This window comes from Simochromis diagramma, unplaced genomic scaffold, assembly GCF_900408965.1.
Source record: "Simochromis diagramma unplaced genomic scaffold, fSimDia1.1 OVJJ01000208.1, whole genome shotgun sequence".
Lineage (NCBI taxonomy): Eukaryota > Metazoa > Chordata > Actinopteri > Cichliformes > Cichlidae > Simochromis > Simochromis diagramma.
Genome location: NW_024386789.1, coordinates 23,778 through 40,419, shown reverse-complemented (window position 1 = coordinate 40,419; position 16,642 = coordinate 23,778). Strand labels below are relative to the sequence as shown.

The 16,642-nt window shown below is 40.0% G+C and overlaps 2 protein-coding genes across 3 annotated transcripts; both read left to right on the top strand.

The window, feature by feature from the left end:
- Positions 1-1,319: 1,319 nt before the first annotated feature.
- Positions 1,320-3,718, top strand: gdf2 (growth differentiation factor 2). Its single transcript, XM_040023110.1, has 2 exons — positions 1,320-1,680; positions 2,428-3,718. The coding sequence occupies exons 1-2, from the start codon at positions 1,335-1,337 to the stop codon at positions 3,345-3,347; spliced, it is 1,266 nt and encodes a 421-aa protein (XP_039879044.1). The 5' UTR covers positions 1,320-1,334; the 3' UTR covers positions 3,348-3,718.
- Positions 3,719-6,402: 2,684 nt separating this feature from the next.
- On the top strand, positions 6,403-15,420 carry rbp3 (retinol binding protein 3). 2 transcript variants are annotated; one of them, XM_040023107.1, is made up of 5 exons: positions 6,403-9,756; positions 13,031-13,279; positions 13,434-13,624; positions 13,897-14,039; positions 14,622-15,420. In XM_040023107.1, the coding sequence occupies exons 1-5, from the start codon at positions 6,994-6,996 to the stop codon at positions 14,954-14,956; spliced, it is 3,681 nt and encodes a 1,226-aa protein (XP_039879041.1). In that variant the 5' UTR covers positions 6,403-6,993; the 3' UTR covers positions 14,957-15,420. The 2 variants fall into 2 exon arrangements, with proteins under 2 accessions (XP_039879041.1, XP_039879040.1); XM_040023106.1 differs by lacking the exon at positions 6,403-9,756 and having other exon boundaries at positions 11,721-13,279.
- The last annotated feature ends 1,222 nt before the right edge of the window (positions 15,421-16,642 follow it).

The following is a 16,642-nucleotide window of genomic DNA, read 5'->3' as shown; positions in this document are numbered from 1 at the left end:
TGTAAGCCAACGTCCCCAGACTCACTGGCTTGTGGTTTGGGCTCAACCAGTTCGTCAACATTCTTCCATATGCTGCTTTGCGTCTGGTTCTTCTTCACACAGAAGAAGTGCACAACAAGAGATACAGTCACACACTTTTTTTAAGATTAGTCCACAACATATAGAACTTGCCTGATATGCAATCTCTTATTTTATTTTTGTATTATCTGTACTTTCACAGTAATGCATTACTGCTATTAAATTGCTCCAAAACTTCACATAGGGTCACATCTCATTGTTAGTTTCTTTCATTTTATGAAAGAGTTTCCATTGAGACAAGAAACTCAACATAAATACATTTTGAAATCAAACACAGATTATATTATTAATATTTTATCAGTATAAATATGATTGTAGCATATATGTCTACATACTCTATCACCTCCTTAATGTTGGGACAATCTGAATGAAACAAACACAATCACACATACAGTGATTATTAATATCTATATGTTTAAAAAGAAACATTATCAATCCAAATTCTTTGGCTTTTCGTGTATATTATGTTAATTTCATCATCCCCCTGTGAATAGGATGTTATGCTCTCCATTGTGTTGCCTGTACATAACTTAATCACCAAAATGTGTATCCTCAGTGGACTCTGTGGGACTAGCAAAAGTTTAACATGAGTATAATGGTTGTAAATAATGGGATTATTAGGTCATTGTAAAGAACTTTTGCATTTGCAAAAACAAGTAGTGTTTGAGCAATGGGCTAGAAAACTGATGCCAGAGATGTGAAATGTGAAATATGCACACTGATAGGATTGGTTGGATTCTGCTGTCTAATTAGAAATTTCTTGACATTTTGACCACAGCACTAAAACCACGAGAGCTACAATGCTAATCTAGCTACAGATTTTAACAAGCAAGGCTGTTACGCCTTCAAGCTGACATTTTATCACTTTTTCTTTCTTTTCTTTTTCTTTTGGCTGGTTTCGTTATGAAGCCGCATCCGAGTTGGGGAAAGTAATTTTATAAATGTCTGTTTTTCAGTAACCTCGCAATTTCCAGCACCCCCTTCATTATCCCTGTCAACTGTTTACAGTGTCTTCATTAGCAGACACCCCTCTAATGATAACAAAGCTTTAAAGAAGGCATCGGCTGCAGTGATAAGCATGGCCAAGCTACTATTTTGGTTGACACAAGTCCCCCTGTTTACTCTGGGAGCATGGGAGCGGACACCAGGAGTCTGATATGTGTACTGAGAATTGCCATTTTCAAAATTTGCCACAGCAAAGTCTGTTTTCGAGCAGGGGAGACGGTGAAGTTCTCACCAGTTTAGTCACATTCAAAATGCAGCTCTCCAGAAGCTCCCTGTTCCAGGTGTGTTTAAGTCTGGTGGCTACCATTGGTTCCTGCCACTGTAAACCTATCAACAATGACATCAGAAGGAACATGGAGGAACTCTACTCTCAGCTCTCAGAGGACCTTCTGGAAGAGGAAGAGACAGATTCGAGGATGGAGAACCTCCTGGGAACCATGAAGGAGGGTTTTCTGAGACAGCTCAACTTGTCAGATGTTCCTCAGGAGCACAGCAAGATCATCCCCCCTCAGTTCATGATGGAACTGTACAACAAGTATGCCTCGGACACCTCGGCAGCCCCTCAGTCTGATGTCATACGAAGCTTCACTGTGCAAGGTATCTGAATTGGATTTAACTGGACACAGCAAAAGTACACTCTGGGTTACATGTAGCTGATGGCAGAGGGACATTCATGGATCATGAAAACGAGTCTTGTTTATTCCAGTATTCCAAATCAAGACTCATATCTGGAAAAGCCACCTTGAGAAATGCACATTTGTGTTATATCTGGTTTAGATCTTTGCAGCTAACACAGGTAATACAGGTTTCCCTCTTCAGAGCTACAACTAGCTGATAAACCCACATTGCTATTTTTTTGTTGTTTCTTGAAATGTTCAGCTGGGGTAATATTAACATTTCCTAGCATATATGAGCTGAAACTTCTTAGAAATAGAGAAATATTTACTTCTAAGCCCTCATCAGTGGCTTTTCCTTTGCTATTACATGATTTTATATATTCTGGTGAAGATGCAGGATGTAAAGTACCAACGAAAGTATCCCCAGATGATTTCCTTTGATTGATTAGCCAATGAGAACTACACATCAGTTTCTGTATTATGGTTACTGCCTGTGTGGTCTTTGGATCTCTAGTGTTCGTGAACTGTTTTTGGTCTCGACAGACAGATATCGAATCTATCAAATAACATAATATTGTCAATGTTAGGGTACTATTTCGGCAGAAAATGAAATAAGACTCGGATTTCACTTCTGACTGTAATAGGTACACAGTCCGTGGCCGACCATGACAATCCCTGCTGCTGTTTCAGATGTATCAGTGATCAGGGTGTTTTTTCTCTTTGACAGATTTTACTCTCTCTATGACGAATGGGACAAAGTCAAAGTACAGGCTGCAGTTCAACATCAGCATCCCCAGCCATGAAAAGATCACAACTGCTGAGCTGCAGCTTTTCTTCTTCCCAAACTTCAGGCCAAGAGTCACCTCCCACAGTTTCAAGATCATGGTTAAAGTCTACGAAGTCGATACGAACAATTTCACATCCTCGGCCCAACTGCTGGTGGGCAAAGAGGTGGCAGGCTCTCAGAGCACATGGACAACGTTTGATGTGACCACGGCTATTCAGAGCTGGATCAAGTCAGGCCCTGCACCAACTGTTTTTGACGTAGCGGTGGATATGAAAGATTGTGGGGATTCTGGAAGCGGGGCGGCAGGGGCCAGCTGTTTAAACATGAGCGTGTCCGTCGGCGATAATACCTCTGCGGCTTTGATTGTCTTCTCAAATGACCTCAGTAACAGGAGGAGGGAGATGAAGAAGGAACTAAGAGAGATGATCCTTCATGAAGAAGAAACCATCCTACATTCAGGGGCTGACTGGAACAGAGGATATCAGCTACCAAACGAGATCCCTGATTCTCAGCACCCACAGAGAACAAAAAGACGAGCACCGAGGGAATACTGCCGGCGGACCTCGCTCAAGGTCAACTTTAAAGACATTGGCTGGGACAGCTGGATCGTGGCGCCTCGGGAATATGATGCCTTTGAATGTCGCGGCCAGTGTTACCATCCACTGACGGATGAGTCATCTCCATCAAAACACGCCCTTATCCAGACGCTGATGAACATCAGGGACCCCAAGAAGGCCAACATGGCATGCTGCGTCCCAATCCAACTTGACCCCATCACAGTCATGTATCAGGAGAATGGGCGCATCACTATAAGATATCTGTATGAAGAGATGAAGGTAGCAGAGTGTGGCTGCAGGTAGTTTGCCCTTACCCTAGCAAAGGTAATGATCATCCTAAATTTAAATTTTATTCCATTTAGTTCAATGTTCAAGGATAACAGGTCATATGGCAACTTTCATGCCCTGTATTGGTCCAAAAGGTTGTAAAATATTCCAGAGTTTTTTGTTTTGTTTTGTTTTTTAAAGTCTTTTCTATTAATTCTACTGATTTTTTTTTATTGATCTGTTGATTCAACTGATATATGCACATGACTTATATGTAGAAAAAAGTTCAGTAGCAAACTATGGCTTAATGTGGGAGTTAAACGCCACCCTCCCTCGTGGATGTTCATAATAAACGCGCACCACCTGTATTTAGCTTTAAGTTCTCCATATTATTTTATTCTTACCGTGAAAAAAGCTGTGATTAGCTCTTCTAGACTAGAAGGGGTATTTCTAATCTATCATTGTGGACTAGAATTCTCTACAGCGTGAAAAGAGATGTCATACAAGATGTTGATTGTGCTAAAAATATGTCCCATCCCTAGGTTCAATTTTAAGTGAAGCTAGGAAGAAGCTAAACTTCAAGATAAGAACTTTTCTAGCAAATATTCAAAATAAATGAATACTAAGGAATAAAGAATTGCTCTAAACTATGCACCTATTTTTTGTCAGAAGTAAGGTACTATGCATAATTGATGAAAAAAAAACAAAAACTGGCAATCACTTAAATTAATACCCCAATGCTAACAGCATGACAGACTTGCTGCTTTTGAGAGTTCATTGTAAGATATGCGTGACGGTTTGTCAGACCAACAGAATAGTGGAAGAGCAAAGGAAAGGGACACATTTTGCATTTATTGTATTTAATTCTCATTATGTGTACAGTAAAGGTTTTCCCTGTATGTGTGGAGTACATAATAAAAAGCATGTAAAAAGCAAAGTTAAACGAGTTTACTATTACAGGTAAAACAGGTATAATTATTGTTTGTAATAAGCTGGTGAAACATAAATTCACATATAATCACTGCTCATTTGCTGATATAACACATCTGTATATTGATATTGTATGTATAAATTATTTATATTGATATATATCTGGTATTAGTCTGTAAATTATTAACACTGCATTCATTGACAGCATAAACATGCCCACCATGGGCTACTACAGAGGGGCAGAAGTCAAAAATTGATAGGTGTGTATCTGTACTTATGATCCCTGAGAGAAAGAAATTACAGAAAAATGTATATTTAAAAGAAATAATAATTATTAGAATATTTGCTCTCAGTGTGCAGATTTTTACTCTCCTTTAATGTAGCATGATGTCATCATTTTGTTTCTAAGGTATTCCAACCCTGAAATTAATAAAAATTCTTGGGCTCTTCTCAGCCAGAAGTCTCCTTTTTGACTTACTCACCTCCTCACCTGTTATTGATATGTATGGCCAATAAATGAAATGCTGTGAGTGTCAACAGGGCACAGTTTGTCCACTAGAGGGCACTCTGCCACTTCCCTTTTGGCAACATCCATGAGTCTGGAAAACCACAAGCACATCAACCAGCTGACCTGACCATAGCTGTCCAGAGCATGAATTAATTAATATGTTCCTAAAACAACTGTAAACAAATAGATATAACAAATCAGGGAAATCTGTCTTTTACATGCATATGAAAGGAAAAAACAGCCAAAATATCAGATTTTTAATCATTAAATATCACCGTTGCTCCTAAAAATCCGATATCAATTGGACTCAAAACACAAGATACAGTTGGGGAGACTGGCTGATCCACAAAGACAATTACTCATTAGGTACTGAAACTCTGAACTGCTGCTATACAGTGGAAGACTAATAAGATGATTAGAGGCAGGTGATGAAATAAGAAATATCACAGTTATTCACATTGTGCAATACTGACTTTTTATTGCACAGAGCAATAGCGTTACAAAAAAGCCTGTATAACGTCTCCATGAATGCTATTTTCCAAAAGTCCACAAATTATAGAAAACAACAAAGAGAAAGAGAAAGTGATGTTCTACATTTTAATGTAATCGTGGAAAAATGACTGTATAAACTAATGACTATGTGGAAAAAACAATTAGTTATCCCCCTTACACACACTCATCATACAGTAATCTATACTGTCAGCTGTGTAAATATTAAATGTCAGTGACATAGTCTTATCTGAGTTTGACCCACCATGTTGAAATCAATGAGGGGACAAGTTTGTGCAAACACTTCCATGTCCTGTAGCACTAAACTGATCTTGTTTTAAAATAACATCAGTGTCGGGGTCAGAATTCCTGTTTCCTGAGAACCAAGGAAAAAGCTCCATTAGTTTTTGCTTCATAACAGTGTGTTCCTTCAATCACCAACAGCATGGGACAACAGAGCCTTTAAGTCTCTGCTTCTACTGTTTAATATTATCATTTAAGAACAGCGATTAGAACAGCCATGAAAGGCAACATGAAATGGACACTGATGATTCTTGTGTTTGTTCATTCCTGAATGTGTGTTGGGAACTCAGCTCTAAATCTTGCTGACATTAATACGTTTTGTTGCGTGACTATTACAGCTAACATCTTAACTCTTACGCCACTTCATTTCTACAGTCTACTTTCTGAATCAGTTCTGAATCAATGTTAACCCTTAGGTATTTTATTATCAGCGAAAATGATATAATCTGTTCTTTTATTTGACACAAAGTGACAACATCAGGAAGTATTCAGTGTTTCGAAGTTCTCGATAAGCACCCTGGGAATTGGATGAGACTGGAATTTGTTATGTAAGGTATGAGGCCGTAATAAAGGCTAAGACGTTAAGATTAGCAAGTCTAGTATTTGGAATAAGCTCATGTCTGGCACTATTAGTTGTGAGCTGGTCTTATGATGTCTTGCTGTTTAAATCTGAGTAAACGATGGAAAGTTACCAGCTATCAATTTTCTATTATATCCAAACTTTTCCTTGTTGTGAAAATAAGGCATTCAATAGACATAAAAACTTTCCACTCAAATGTTTGTTCCTTAATTCAAAGTGTGGGTGTTACACACACTTTGAATTAAGGAACTTGTTACCCAGTTCTGATCCTGGATGTGTTTTAAGAAGGCTTTGTCTGTAAACTGTGTAATCATGTCACCAGTGAAATGACCCAGACATGACCCACTAAAGCTACCAACAGCACCAAAATACACCACCATAAGCTTTCGTAACAGGCAAGGAAGAAAGAGGTAAAAAGGAGTGGGAGTGTTTCAGTTGGGGCTTTGGCACAAATCATTTATCACCTTTTTAGTACTGAGTATTCCACGGGGAGAATTTGGTAAATGATGCAGACTGTAATAGAAAAATAAGTAGAAAAATAATAAACAGTAAACTGTCTTTCAGTTACAAGTGTTAAAACTAGAGGTACCAGAACCCAAACCTCTATTACATTTGTGTCAAAAACAGTGAGAAACTGTACCTCCCATTTATCATTTTTCATTCTGTCTGCTATTGTCTGCAGGCTGAAGCACTACATATAATGCGATTAAAGGTTTATTGTAGACAAAAGCCTCTTATGTTGATGTTGCTGCCCAAAAAACCTTTGACAATGACATATTCCTTCCAGTGAAATCCACAGTCTCTGAACACAAATCAACTAACACAACCCAGAAAAAGCAAAGACGGAGGTGGTTCTCTTTCTATCAGCGTTGATGAAGATATTAGAGATGGCGCATACGACAGTGCCACTTCTGTTGATGTTTTTTCTATCTACTCTATCCAGCAACTCGTCATTCCAGCCTGCTCTAGTATTAGAAATGGCCAAGATTCTTTTGGAAAACTACTGCTTCCCTGAGAACCTGGTTGGGATGCAAGAGGCCATCCAACAAGCTATCAACAGTGGAGAAATCCTGCAGATTTCAGATAGGAAGACCCTGGCAACTGTGCTCACAGCTGGAGTACAAGGAGCATTGAATGATCCTCGGTTGACCATTTCCTATGAGCCTAATTTTGTCCCAGTGATGCCACCAACTCTGTCATCTCTTCCAAAAGAACAGCTGATCCGGCTGGTGAAAAGCTCTGTCAAGGCGGATATCTTGGAAAACAATGTTGGCTATCTACGGATAGATCGGATCATTGGGGAGGAAACAGCAGTAAAGTTTGGCTCGCAGCTCATGGGAAATATCTGGGATAATATTGCTCACACATCCTCACTAATCTTTGACCTAAGGTACAGCACAGCTGGAGAGCTCTCTGGAGTTCCTTTTATTATCTCCTATTTCTCAGACCCTGAATCCGTTATTCATATTGACACTGTATATGACAGGCCTTCAAATTCAACCAGGGAACTATGGACCATCCCATCTATAGTGGGGGAAAGGTATGGAAAGAAAAAAGATGTCATTATTTTGACCAGTAGATCCACAACGGGGGCTGCTGAGGCAGTGGCGTATGCTCTAAAAAACCTAAGGAGGGCCATCACAGTTGGAGAAAAGTCTGCTGGTGGGTCGGTGAAAGTCCAAAAAATAAGGATTGCTCAGTCGAAGTTCTACATAACAGTTCCTGTGGCAAGATCTGTCAGTCCAATTACAGGTCAGAGCTGGGAGGTCACTGGTGTTTCTCCAAATGTCCACATCATTGCCAAGGACGCTGTTGCAAAAGCCAAATCACTTCTGGCTATAAGGAATTCTATTCCAAAAGTTGTCCAAAGAATCTCTGACAAAATCGACCGGTTCTACACGTTTACTGAAAGAGTTCCAGCTCTTCTTCAATTCTTGGAATCTACAGACTTCGTGTCTGTCGTATCTGAAGAGGGTCTAGCAATCAGACTCAACCAAGTGCTCCAGACTGTGTCTGAAGATCCCAGACTGACAATCAAATATATGCCAGAATATGCAGCCAATGTAGAGGAAGGCCATGAACATGACAAAGTTCCAGACGATCCTGGACTATTAACGGAATACATTGATACATTGCTCAAAGTGGAAATTCTCCCAGGCAACACTGGTTATGTCCGCTTTGACAGGTTTGTCAAGTCATCTGCTAAATTAGAAGAGGTCATGGCTAAAAAGGTATGGGTACCCCTCAAAGATACTGCTAACTTGATTATTGATTTGCGCTATAACACCGGTGGATCCTTTACCTCTCTAGCCATTATTTTGTCTTATCTACAGGACACATCACAGAAGCAACACTTTTTTACAATATATGACCGAATTCAGAACAGTACAACAGAACACAACACTTTGCCTAAAATTACAGGACCAGCGTATGGCTCAAAGCGGGAGATTTACGTGTTAACCAGTTATTACACAGCAAGTGTTGGCGAAGAGTTTGCTTATCTGATACAGTCATTACATCGTGGCACAGTCATTGGGGAAATAACATCTGGTACCCTGATGCACTCAAAGACCTTTAAAATAGAGGGGACCAATATTGCCATCACTGTTCCTTTCATAAACTTTATCGACAACAACGGAGAATTCTGGCTGGGAGGTGGGGTGGTACCTGATGCCATTGTGCTTGCTGAAGAAGCAGTGGACCATGTTCATGAGATTGCTGAATTTCACAAAGGACTAAATTCCCTCATACAAGGAGCTGGAGATTTGTTAGAAGATCACTACGCAATCCATGAAGTCGCGCTAAAGGTTAGCAAGGTGCTGGTAAGTAAATGGGCTGACGGATTATACCGCTCGGTGGTTGACTTTGAGTCTTTGGCATCACAGCTGACAGCAGATCTCCAAGAGACTTCAGGTGATCACCGAGTACATGTTTTCCACTGTGAGGTTGAGCCTGAGTCACTTCATGAACTCCCAAAGATTCCTACAGCAGAGGAAGTGGGCTATATAATTGATGCTCTTTTTAAAATTGAGCTTCTACCAGGTAACATTGGCTATTTAAGGTTTGATATGATGGCAGACATAGAAGTGGTAAAAGCCATCGGGCCGCATCTCATAAAATCTGTTTGGAGCAAGATAATAAATACAGATGCCCTCATAATTGATATGAGGTACAACAGTGGTGGTTATTCAACCGCGATTCCACTTTTGTGTAGTTATTTCTTTGATGCAGAACCTCTACACCATCTTTACTCTGTTTTTGACCGAACAACAACCACAATGACAGAAGTCATGACAATTCCACAGGTGAGGGGTCAAAGATACGGATCCTCCAAGGAACTATTCATCTTGACCAGTCATATGACTGGGTCAGCAGCCGAAGTATTCACTTGCACAATGAAGGACCTAAATCGGGCCACAATAGTTGGCGAGCCAACAACTGGTGGGTCTTTATCAAGTAGAACCTATCAGATCAGAGACACTGTCCTGTATGCCTCCATTCCTAACCAAGCTGTTTTTAGTGCCATCACTGGAAAAATGTGGAGCTTTTCGGGGGTTGAGCCCCATATTGCTGTCCAGGCAAATGAGGCTCTATCTGTAGCTCAGAAAATCCTAGAGTCAAGGTTGCTGAAGAGAGTGCAAGGTAAACAATAAGAATGCAACTAAAATGACTAGTTAATTAGTTTTTCTGCTTAGGTACCACTTCAATGTACATGTGTGTGTTGTTGTGTTCCATGTGTAGCATGTGTGGCCTTGTAATTAGATGTTTTTTGTTTTTTTTTATTTAATTTCTTTGGCTCTGACAGCAAAGTGCAGGGATGGCTCAATAGGTAGAGTGTTTGCCCCATGCACGCAAGGTTGCAGGTTCAAATTCACCAAATGGTCTCCACACACTCCTCCTCGGTTGCTAGGTTGGTAGCTACCCACTGAATGAATGGGCATGCTCACTCACTGAGCTAAACTGGCACCTAAAGTAATTTTATTTTAAGTCATGGGTGTCAATGGGTACTTTCCTCAGATTGATTTTAGATCCAAAATTGTGGGTCAACTCAAGGAAGACAGTGGTTTTAGAGAATCTTGAAACTCATGGGGACCTTGATACTTTCAAAAGAACTGTCTGTGTTTCCAGCACTTTTCCCTATGTTCCCACAGATGCAGGCACCTGTTGGTCTTTAAAACAGTCAATAAGTAAAATAGCATAGGAGTGATCTTATATACTGCACAGAAGGATCAGAGATCATTCAGAGGTCAGATCTTGCAAGAACAAGCAACTGCAATATAACAGAACAGTCTAAAGATCAAAAAGGGGTAAAGAAACAAGTATATGCTGGAAATCTTCACATTTAGCACACTGTTCATTTACAAAACTGATGAACAGATTTGTCTCAGTTTCTCAACATTTCTTCAGCTCACTTTTATTACATGCATTGAAAATCACTGGATTTTTAAAGATCGAGCCCTCAAATAATATTACAGTACACTACAATAAAACTATAATAAAATTAAACTTTTTCCATACATTTTCACTCCTGTTCAGTTAAGCTTGCTTAATCACAAGAAGATTTTATTTAAAAATTAGAAACTTTAATTAATTCTCTGCTGTTTTCACAATTGATATTGCAAAGATATTCAGTGGGACAGAGTTGACCAAATGGCATGTTTGACACCCTGATTTAAAGGCAGTGTTTTTTAGTAGTTTAACAAAGAAGGTCTTCTATTATACCAAACTGTCATCAGTTGTTGGTTTGTTTTATATTTTTTTGGCATTAGGCTTCATGTAATCTAGTCTTTTTACTTTTTTCGAAGGCCTTTCTACAGGAACTCAACTTCACTTCAATATGAAATTTTAAGCTCCAAGAGCACTTGCTTGTTATTCCATTTAGAGAGACTTTGAGTAACTAAGTAGCACGAATTAGTATTTGATCTTATTACAGAAGGGAATGTATAAGCTGTGGACATTTTAACTGTAAAAAGCATGTGATAGCTGATGATTCCTTTACAATACATTTGCCCCATTTAAGTGTGAATATTGTGTAAGTAAAACAACTTCCAGTTATTCATAATATAGGAAAGGTTTTTGTATTTTTTCTTTCTTCTTTACTTGTTTTCTCTGTGTTACTCTTTAAAATTATCACATTTTAAATTATATGTAAAATAATGTGGATATTCTTTCGACCCTGTCACATGAAATCCCTGTTTGTTTTTTGTTTGAGTTTGCCTACTTGTTTTAGTGTACTTTTGCTTAGTTTACTGTAATAATGCTCTATTTTTTATTTTTATTTTTTTGTTTTGGTCTTTAACAAAAGAACAGTCCAGCAGAGGGAGCAAGTACCAAGCAAACAAACCTAAACCAGATCTCCCTCTTTAGTTTTCATTTGTGATGCTTTGCTGTTAAATGTGTATAATTTCTAAAAATAATAAAGACTTAGGTGTTTCTCAGTTATTGATGGAACATTATTGATGGTGTATTCGGCATTTGCTGGGTTTTTAATGTTTTTACAGTTATTCTCCATTTCCATTGTTTTCCTTCTTCAAATATTATGTAAGATTTAAGATATAATGTTGACCCCCATTTGTATATTGTATTTGCAGGTAGTGACTTCCCCAGGTCATATCTTCACTACCCTTAATGCCTTTCTTGACCTTTATCAATTATAAAACTGACCTTATTTGACACAGGAACCTTTCACTCCAGGATACATTGCGTAACTCTAGCACCAGTATCTTTAGCAGCACCTTGTATTACTACATCTACTTAGCTAGGTTGTTATTACCTTGCAGAAGCACTCAGGATAATGCGATTAGAGGTTTAATGTGGGATAAATCCTCTTATGAGTGTACTAACCAGAAACCTTGCAGCCAAAACAGTGCCATTTGACAGAAGACCTCTTTGGGGAAAGAGGTTTGGTTCAACAACGTGCGTTTTGTGTCTGCTCGCTTTTTTGTCAGGCTGAACTGGCAAAAAATGGCAAAGACTCTCGTTCTGGTTGCATCTCTGCTAATTTTGGGAAATGTTTTCTTTAGCCATGCCTCCTTTTCCCCCAGTGTCATCGTAGACATAGCAACAATCATCTTGAACAATTACTGCTCACCAGAGAAGCTGGTGGGGATGAAGGAGGCAATCGAAGCAGCCAGCAGCAACACAGGTATTCTCAACATGCCAGATGCCGAAACTCTGGCGAATGTCCTCAGCAGTGGGGTTCAGCACACAGTCAGTGACCCACGCCTGAAGGTCTCCTATGAGCCAAACTACGCTCCTGCAGTTCCCCCAAAGTTGCCTCCCTTGCCCCCTGAGCAGCTCATCGCAGTCATCCAGAACTCCATGAAGCTTGATATCCTGGAGGGCAACATTGGCTATCTGAGGATTGATCACATCCTTGGAGAAGAGGCAGCTGAAAAGGTTGGTCCTTTGCTTCTAGACCTTGTCTGGAGTAAAATCTTGCCTACATCTGCCCTGATCTTTGACTTGCGCTACACTGGCAGTGGGGAAATCACTGGGATCCCCTACATTGTGTCTTACTTCACCGAAGCTGAGCCTCTGATTCACATCGACAGCATTTATGACCGTCCCTCGAACACCACCACTCCATTTTTTACTATGCCGGATCTGCTTGGGCAGAGATATGGTGCAACTAAATCCATCATTGTCCTAACCAGCAAAAACACCAAGGGCATTGCCGAAGATGTTGCCTACTGTCTTCAGAATCTGAAAAGGGCCACCATTGTTGGTGAGAAGACAGCGGGAGGCTCGGTGAAAATTGATAAATTTAAAGCTGGTGATTCTGACTTCTATGTCACTGTACCAACTGCTAAGTCTATCAACCCCATTACTGGCTCCACTTGGGAGGTCACAGGTGTCACCCCAGATGTGGAGGTAAATGCTGAGGATGCCCTTGCTACCGCTATCAAGATCATCAACCTCCGTGCCCAAGTTCCAGCAATCATTGAGGGATCAGCAACCCTGATCGCTGACAACTATGCCTTTGAAAATATTGGGTCAGATGTTGCAGCAAAGCTCAAAGAGCAGCTGGAAAGTGGCACGTACAATATGGTTGTCTCCAAGCAGAGTTTGGAATCGAAGTTGTCTGCTGATCTGCAGACCCTTTCTGGGGACAAGAGCCTGAAGACCACCAGCAACACTCCAGCCCTACCACCTATGGTAAGACACTCAGACTTGAGGTTGTTATTTTGTTTCAGTTTGATGGACAAAAGTTCCTGTTAAGCAAATGAACTGGTGAGCTATTTAAAATATAATGCAAAATATTGGTCACAATTATGATACATGTTAAGTTGGTGCCTGTTGATTTCCACAGGATTATACCCCAGAAATGTACATTGAACTGATCAAAGTCTCCTTCCATACTGACGTATTTGAAAACAACATCGGCTATCTGCGTTTTGACATGTTTGGAGACTTTGAGGAGGTGAAGCCTATTGCCCAGGTTATTGTTGAACATGTCTGGAACAAAGTTCTCAACACTAATGCTTTGATCGTTGACCTCAGGTGAGTAATATTACTCGACATGACAGTCCAAGTTTCTATTAAAAACGTTCCATGTGTCTACATCAGTCATTAAAGCTGCTATAGCTCAACAGTCTAGCTCTTAATAAAGTGGATTTGATCATTATTGAAGAATGTAGAATGCTTTTTCCTCAAATCGTCACGTTGATGTCCAGAGATAGCCTAATGTGGGTTGACATCCATCAATAAAAAGAAATCACAAATGACCATTAAATTTAACTAAGAATCAAACCTTTCCATGAATGAATTTGCAGGAACAATCTCGGGGGGCCAACAACAGCTATCGCAGGCTTCTGTTCCTACTTTTTTGACGCGGACAAGCAGATTGTGTTGGACAAGCTTTACGACAGATCATCTGGAACCATCACAGAGCTCCAAACTCTGCAGGAACTCACCGGTAGTTAAAAAAAAATCCAGTCTGTGTATTTTTTTGAATATGTGCAATAGATTTCAGTAGAAGACAGATATTTCAATAAGAATCTGGTAAAGATTCAAAACCAGAGCTGAAACGAGACGTTCATCTGGTATCCAGAAACTTGTCTCCAAATTGTTCGCATTGCTTCATATATATATATTATTTATATATTCATTTATTTATATATATATTTATATTTGCAAGTCTGATGAAACAGTGATACGCAGATTTATGAACAGACAAAAAGGCACCTTTGCTTTTTAATACGAACAGACCAGCTGGCCCTGTGCTGGAGGTTGTAATGCTTTCTGAATTTAATACCAGTCTTTCAAAGTTATCTGCAGGGCAGCTGTGGTTAGAATATATCAAACTATTTTCTCATCTGTACCCTCACCTGGAACCCCACGATATAATCCAGCCTCTCTGGCATACAGTTATCCATATCCCTTTTCTACCAGCTTGTTATCATGCTCAAACTTAATCCTTTCCATTATTCAGAAATAACTTACTTCCCTTGTTTACTTGACTTTCAGCCATATCTCTATCTACCTTTCTCCTATTCAGGTGTACGGTATGGCTCCAAGAAAAGCGTAATCATCCTGACCAGTGGAGCTACTGCTGGTGCTGCAGAAGAGTTTGTTTACATCATGAAGAAGCTGGGCCGCGCCATGATCATTGGCGAAACTACAGCTGGGGCGTCCCACCCACCCAAGACCTTCCAGGTCGGCGAGACCGATATCTTCCTCAGCATCCCCACTGTTCACTCCGACAATTCTGCAGGGCCAGCCTGGGAGGGAGCCGGCATTGCACCTCACATTCCCGTCCCAGCTGATGCTGCCCTCGACACCGCCAAAGGCATATTCAACAAGCACCTCGCAGTTAAAGAAACCAAGTCCTGAACAAAGTCATGGGGGACACAATCACCTCTTTGTTTTGGCAGCCAAATAATCTCAAGAGTCTAGACTTGTTTAAGAAGTGAACAACGTAGGTTTTATGTAAAAAATAAAGTATAATCTGTTGCTCATAACTAAGCCTTTTTAGTCTGTTCTTAAAGTAGAGGAAAGTTTTCTGTAGTTTTCATTTCTGTCAAATATTACTGTGCTGAGGTGGTTGAGAATGAATGGCTCTCAAAAGCCTATGCAGTTCTTTGTGAAGTTAGTGTTTGTCAAAGACGTCTGGAAAAAACATCAACAAAACTTTGCAAAATTATAATTAGGAGCTCTGTATAATAATCAATTTGTTACTCTGATGAAGAAACCATCACATGTGATGTTCTTACTGTGGATACAACATGCATCGTTTTTCCACTATGTAGTGAACTTCGTGCCATGTGAACATTTCTGGGTTTTAACAGACACAATAAAAAACAAACTGAAATATATGACGGAGAGTGTCGTGCTCATTTTTTAAAGCATGACATAAGATAAAATGTTTTTGCATCACTACAAAAGTTGTTTCATTATTTTAACAGTATATTTGGTTTATTTTTGTATAAAATGCAAGATTTACAGATTAAGGGAGAAAGAAGACTTTACTTGATGTGCAGATGGTGTTCAGTAGGTAGAGTGGTGGCTCCATGATCGGAAGGTCGGGGGTTCGAATCCAGTGAACGGCTACCCCGAGGTACCCCTGAGCAAGGTACCGTCCCTACACACTGCTCCCGGGCGCTTGATTGGTGGCTGCCCACTACTTCACTGAGTGAATGGGTTAACTGCAGAGAGGAATTTCCCCACGGGGATCAATAAAGTATACATTACATGATGTTTAGCTCTGCAGAGCAATGCACATTTAGTTTAAGGGATGATGTGCAGTTTTTCAGATGGTGTGTTTTTTTTCCTCAGTGATATTTCAGTTGGGAAGATTACACCATGTTATGTGAGAAACTGAAGAACTATGTTTGCCTTGGACAGATAAGTGAGCACATGTTTTGAGCCTGGGGCCACGGGATTAATGGAAAAAAGGGAGAATGTCCAAGTGATGCAACAAGGCTGCTGTGTACTTTTCAGGAATCTATTTTTCTGCCTGGTTTTTGTACAAGTGACAGCATAATAGATCACAGCAAATATGGCTTTGGAAGAGGAAATATGAAAAGAGCCAGAAAACTAGGACTTTTTCCTGGCAATTACTACAAAAATCAGTGTAGAAAGTAAGCTGAAAGAACAAAACAACTAGATTAGATTTTGTCAGATTTTGTTAGCTGCACTCAGCCTGAGCTGTCCTTCTGATGTACTCATTTCGAACTCTGTCCATTCTGGTCATTCTTAGCATCTCCAGCTTGGCCTCGTGTATTTTGGACAGCACCACCATCATCAAACCAGACATCATAACAGGTGTACCATCCATCTTGTAAATCTTGCCGTCCACTCTTACTGCTATCCTCCTGTCGCAAATCACTCCTGACACTTGTTTTGACCCACTCCACCCTGCCTGCATGCTCTTCTTCACTTCTCTCATGCACTGTCAGTTGATTTGGATAGTTGATCCCAGGTATTTCCACTCATCTACCTTCACTAACTCTACTCCTTTCAGCTTCACAGTTACATCTCTCTTCCTGTTTTCTGTCCTGTTTCTATTAACTGTCATTT

What these genes read in the sequence shown, in the direction of transcription:
- gdf2 (XM_040023110.1), top strand. Translation starts at nt 1,335, where the DNA reads ATGCAGCTCTCCAGAAGCTCCCTGTTCCAGGTGTGTTTAAGTCTGGTG. An exon ending in ACGAAGCTTCACTGTGCAAG is followed by an intron (nt 1,681 to 2,427) that starts GTATCTGAATTG and finishes TCTCTTTGACAG; the next exon opens with ATTTTACTCTCTCTATGACG.
- rbp3 (XM_040023107.1), top strand. Translation starts at nt 6,994, where the DNA reads ATGAAGATATTAGAGATGGCGCATACGACAGTGCCACTTCTGTTGATG. An exon ending in AGTCAAGGTTGCTGAAGAGA is followed by an intron (nt 9,757 to 13,030) that starts GTGCAAGGTAAA and finishes ACCGCTATCAAG; the next exon opens with ATCATCAACCTCCGTGCCCA. An exon ending in GCTTTGATCGTTGACCTCAG is followed by an intron (nt 13,625 to 13,896) that starts GTGAGTAATATT and finishes ATGAATTTGCAG; the next exon opens with GAACAATCTCGGGGGGCCAA.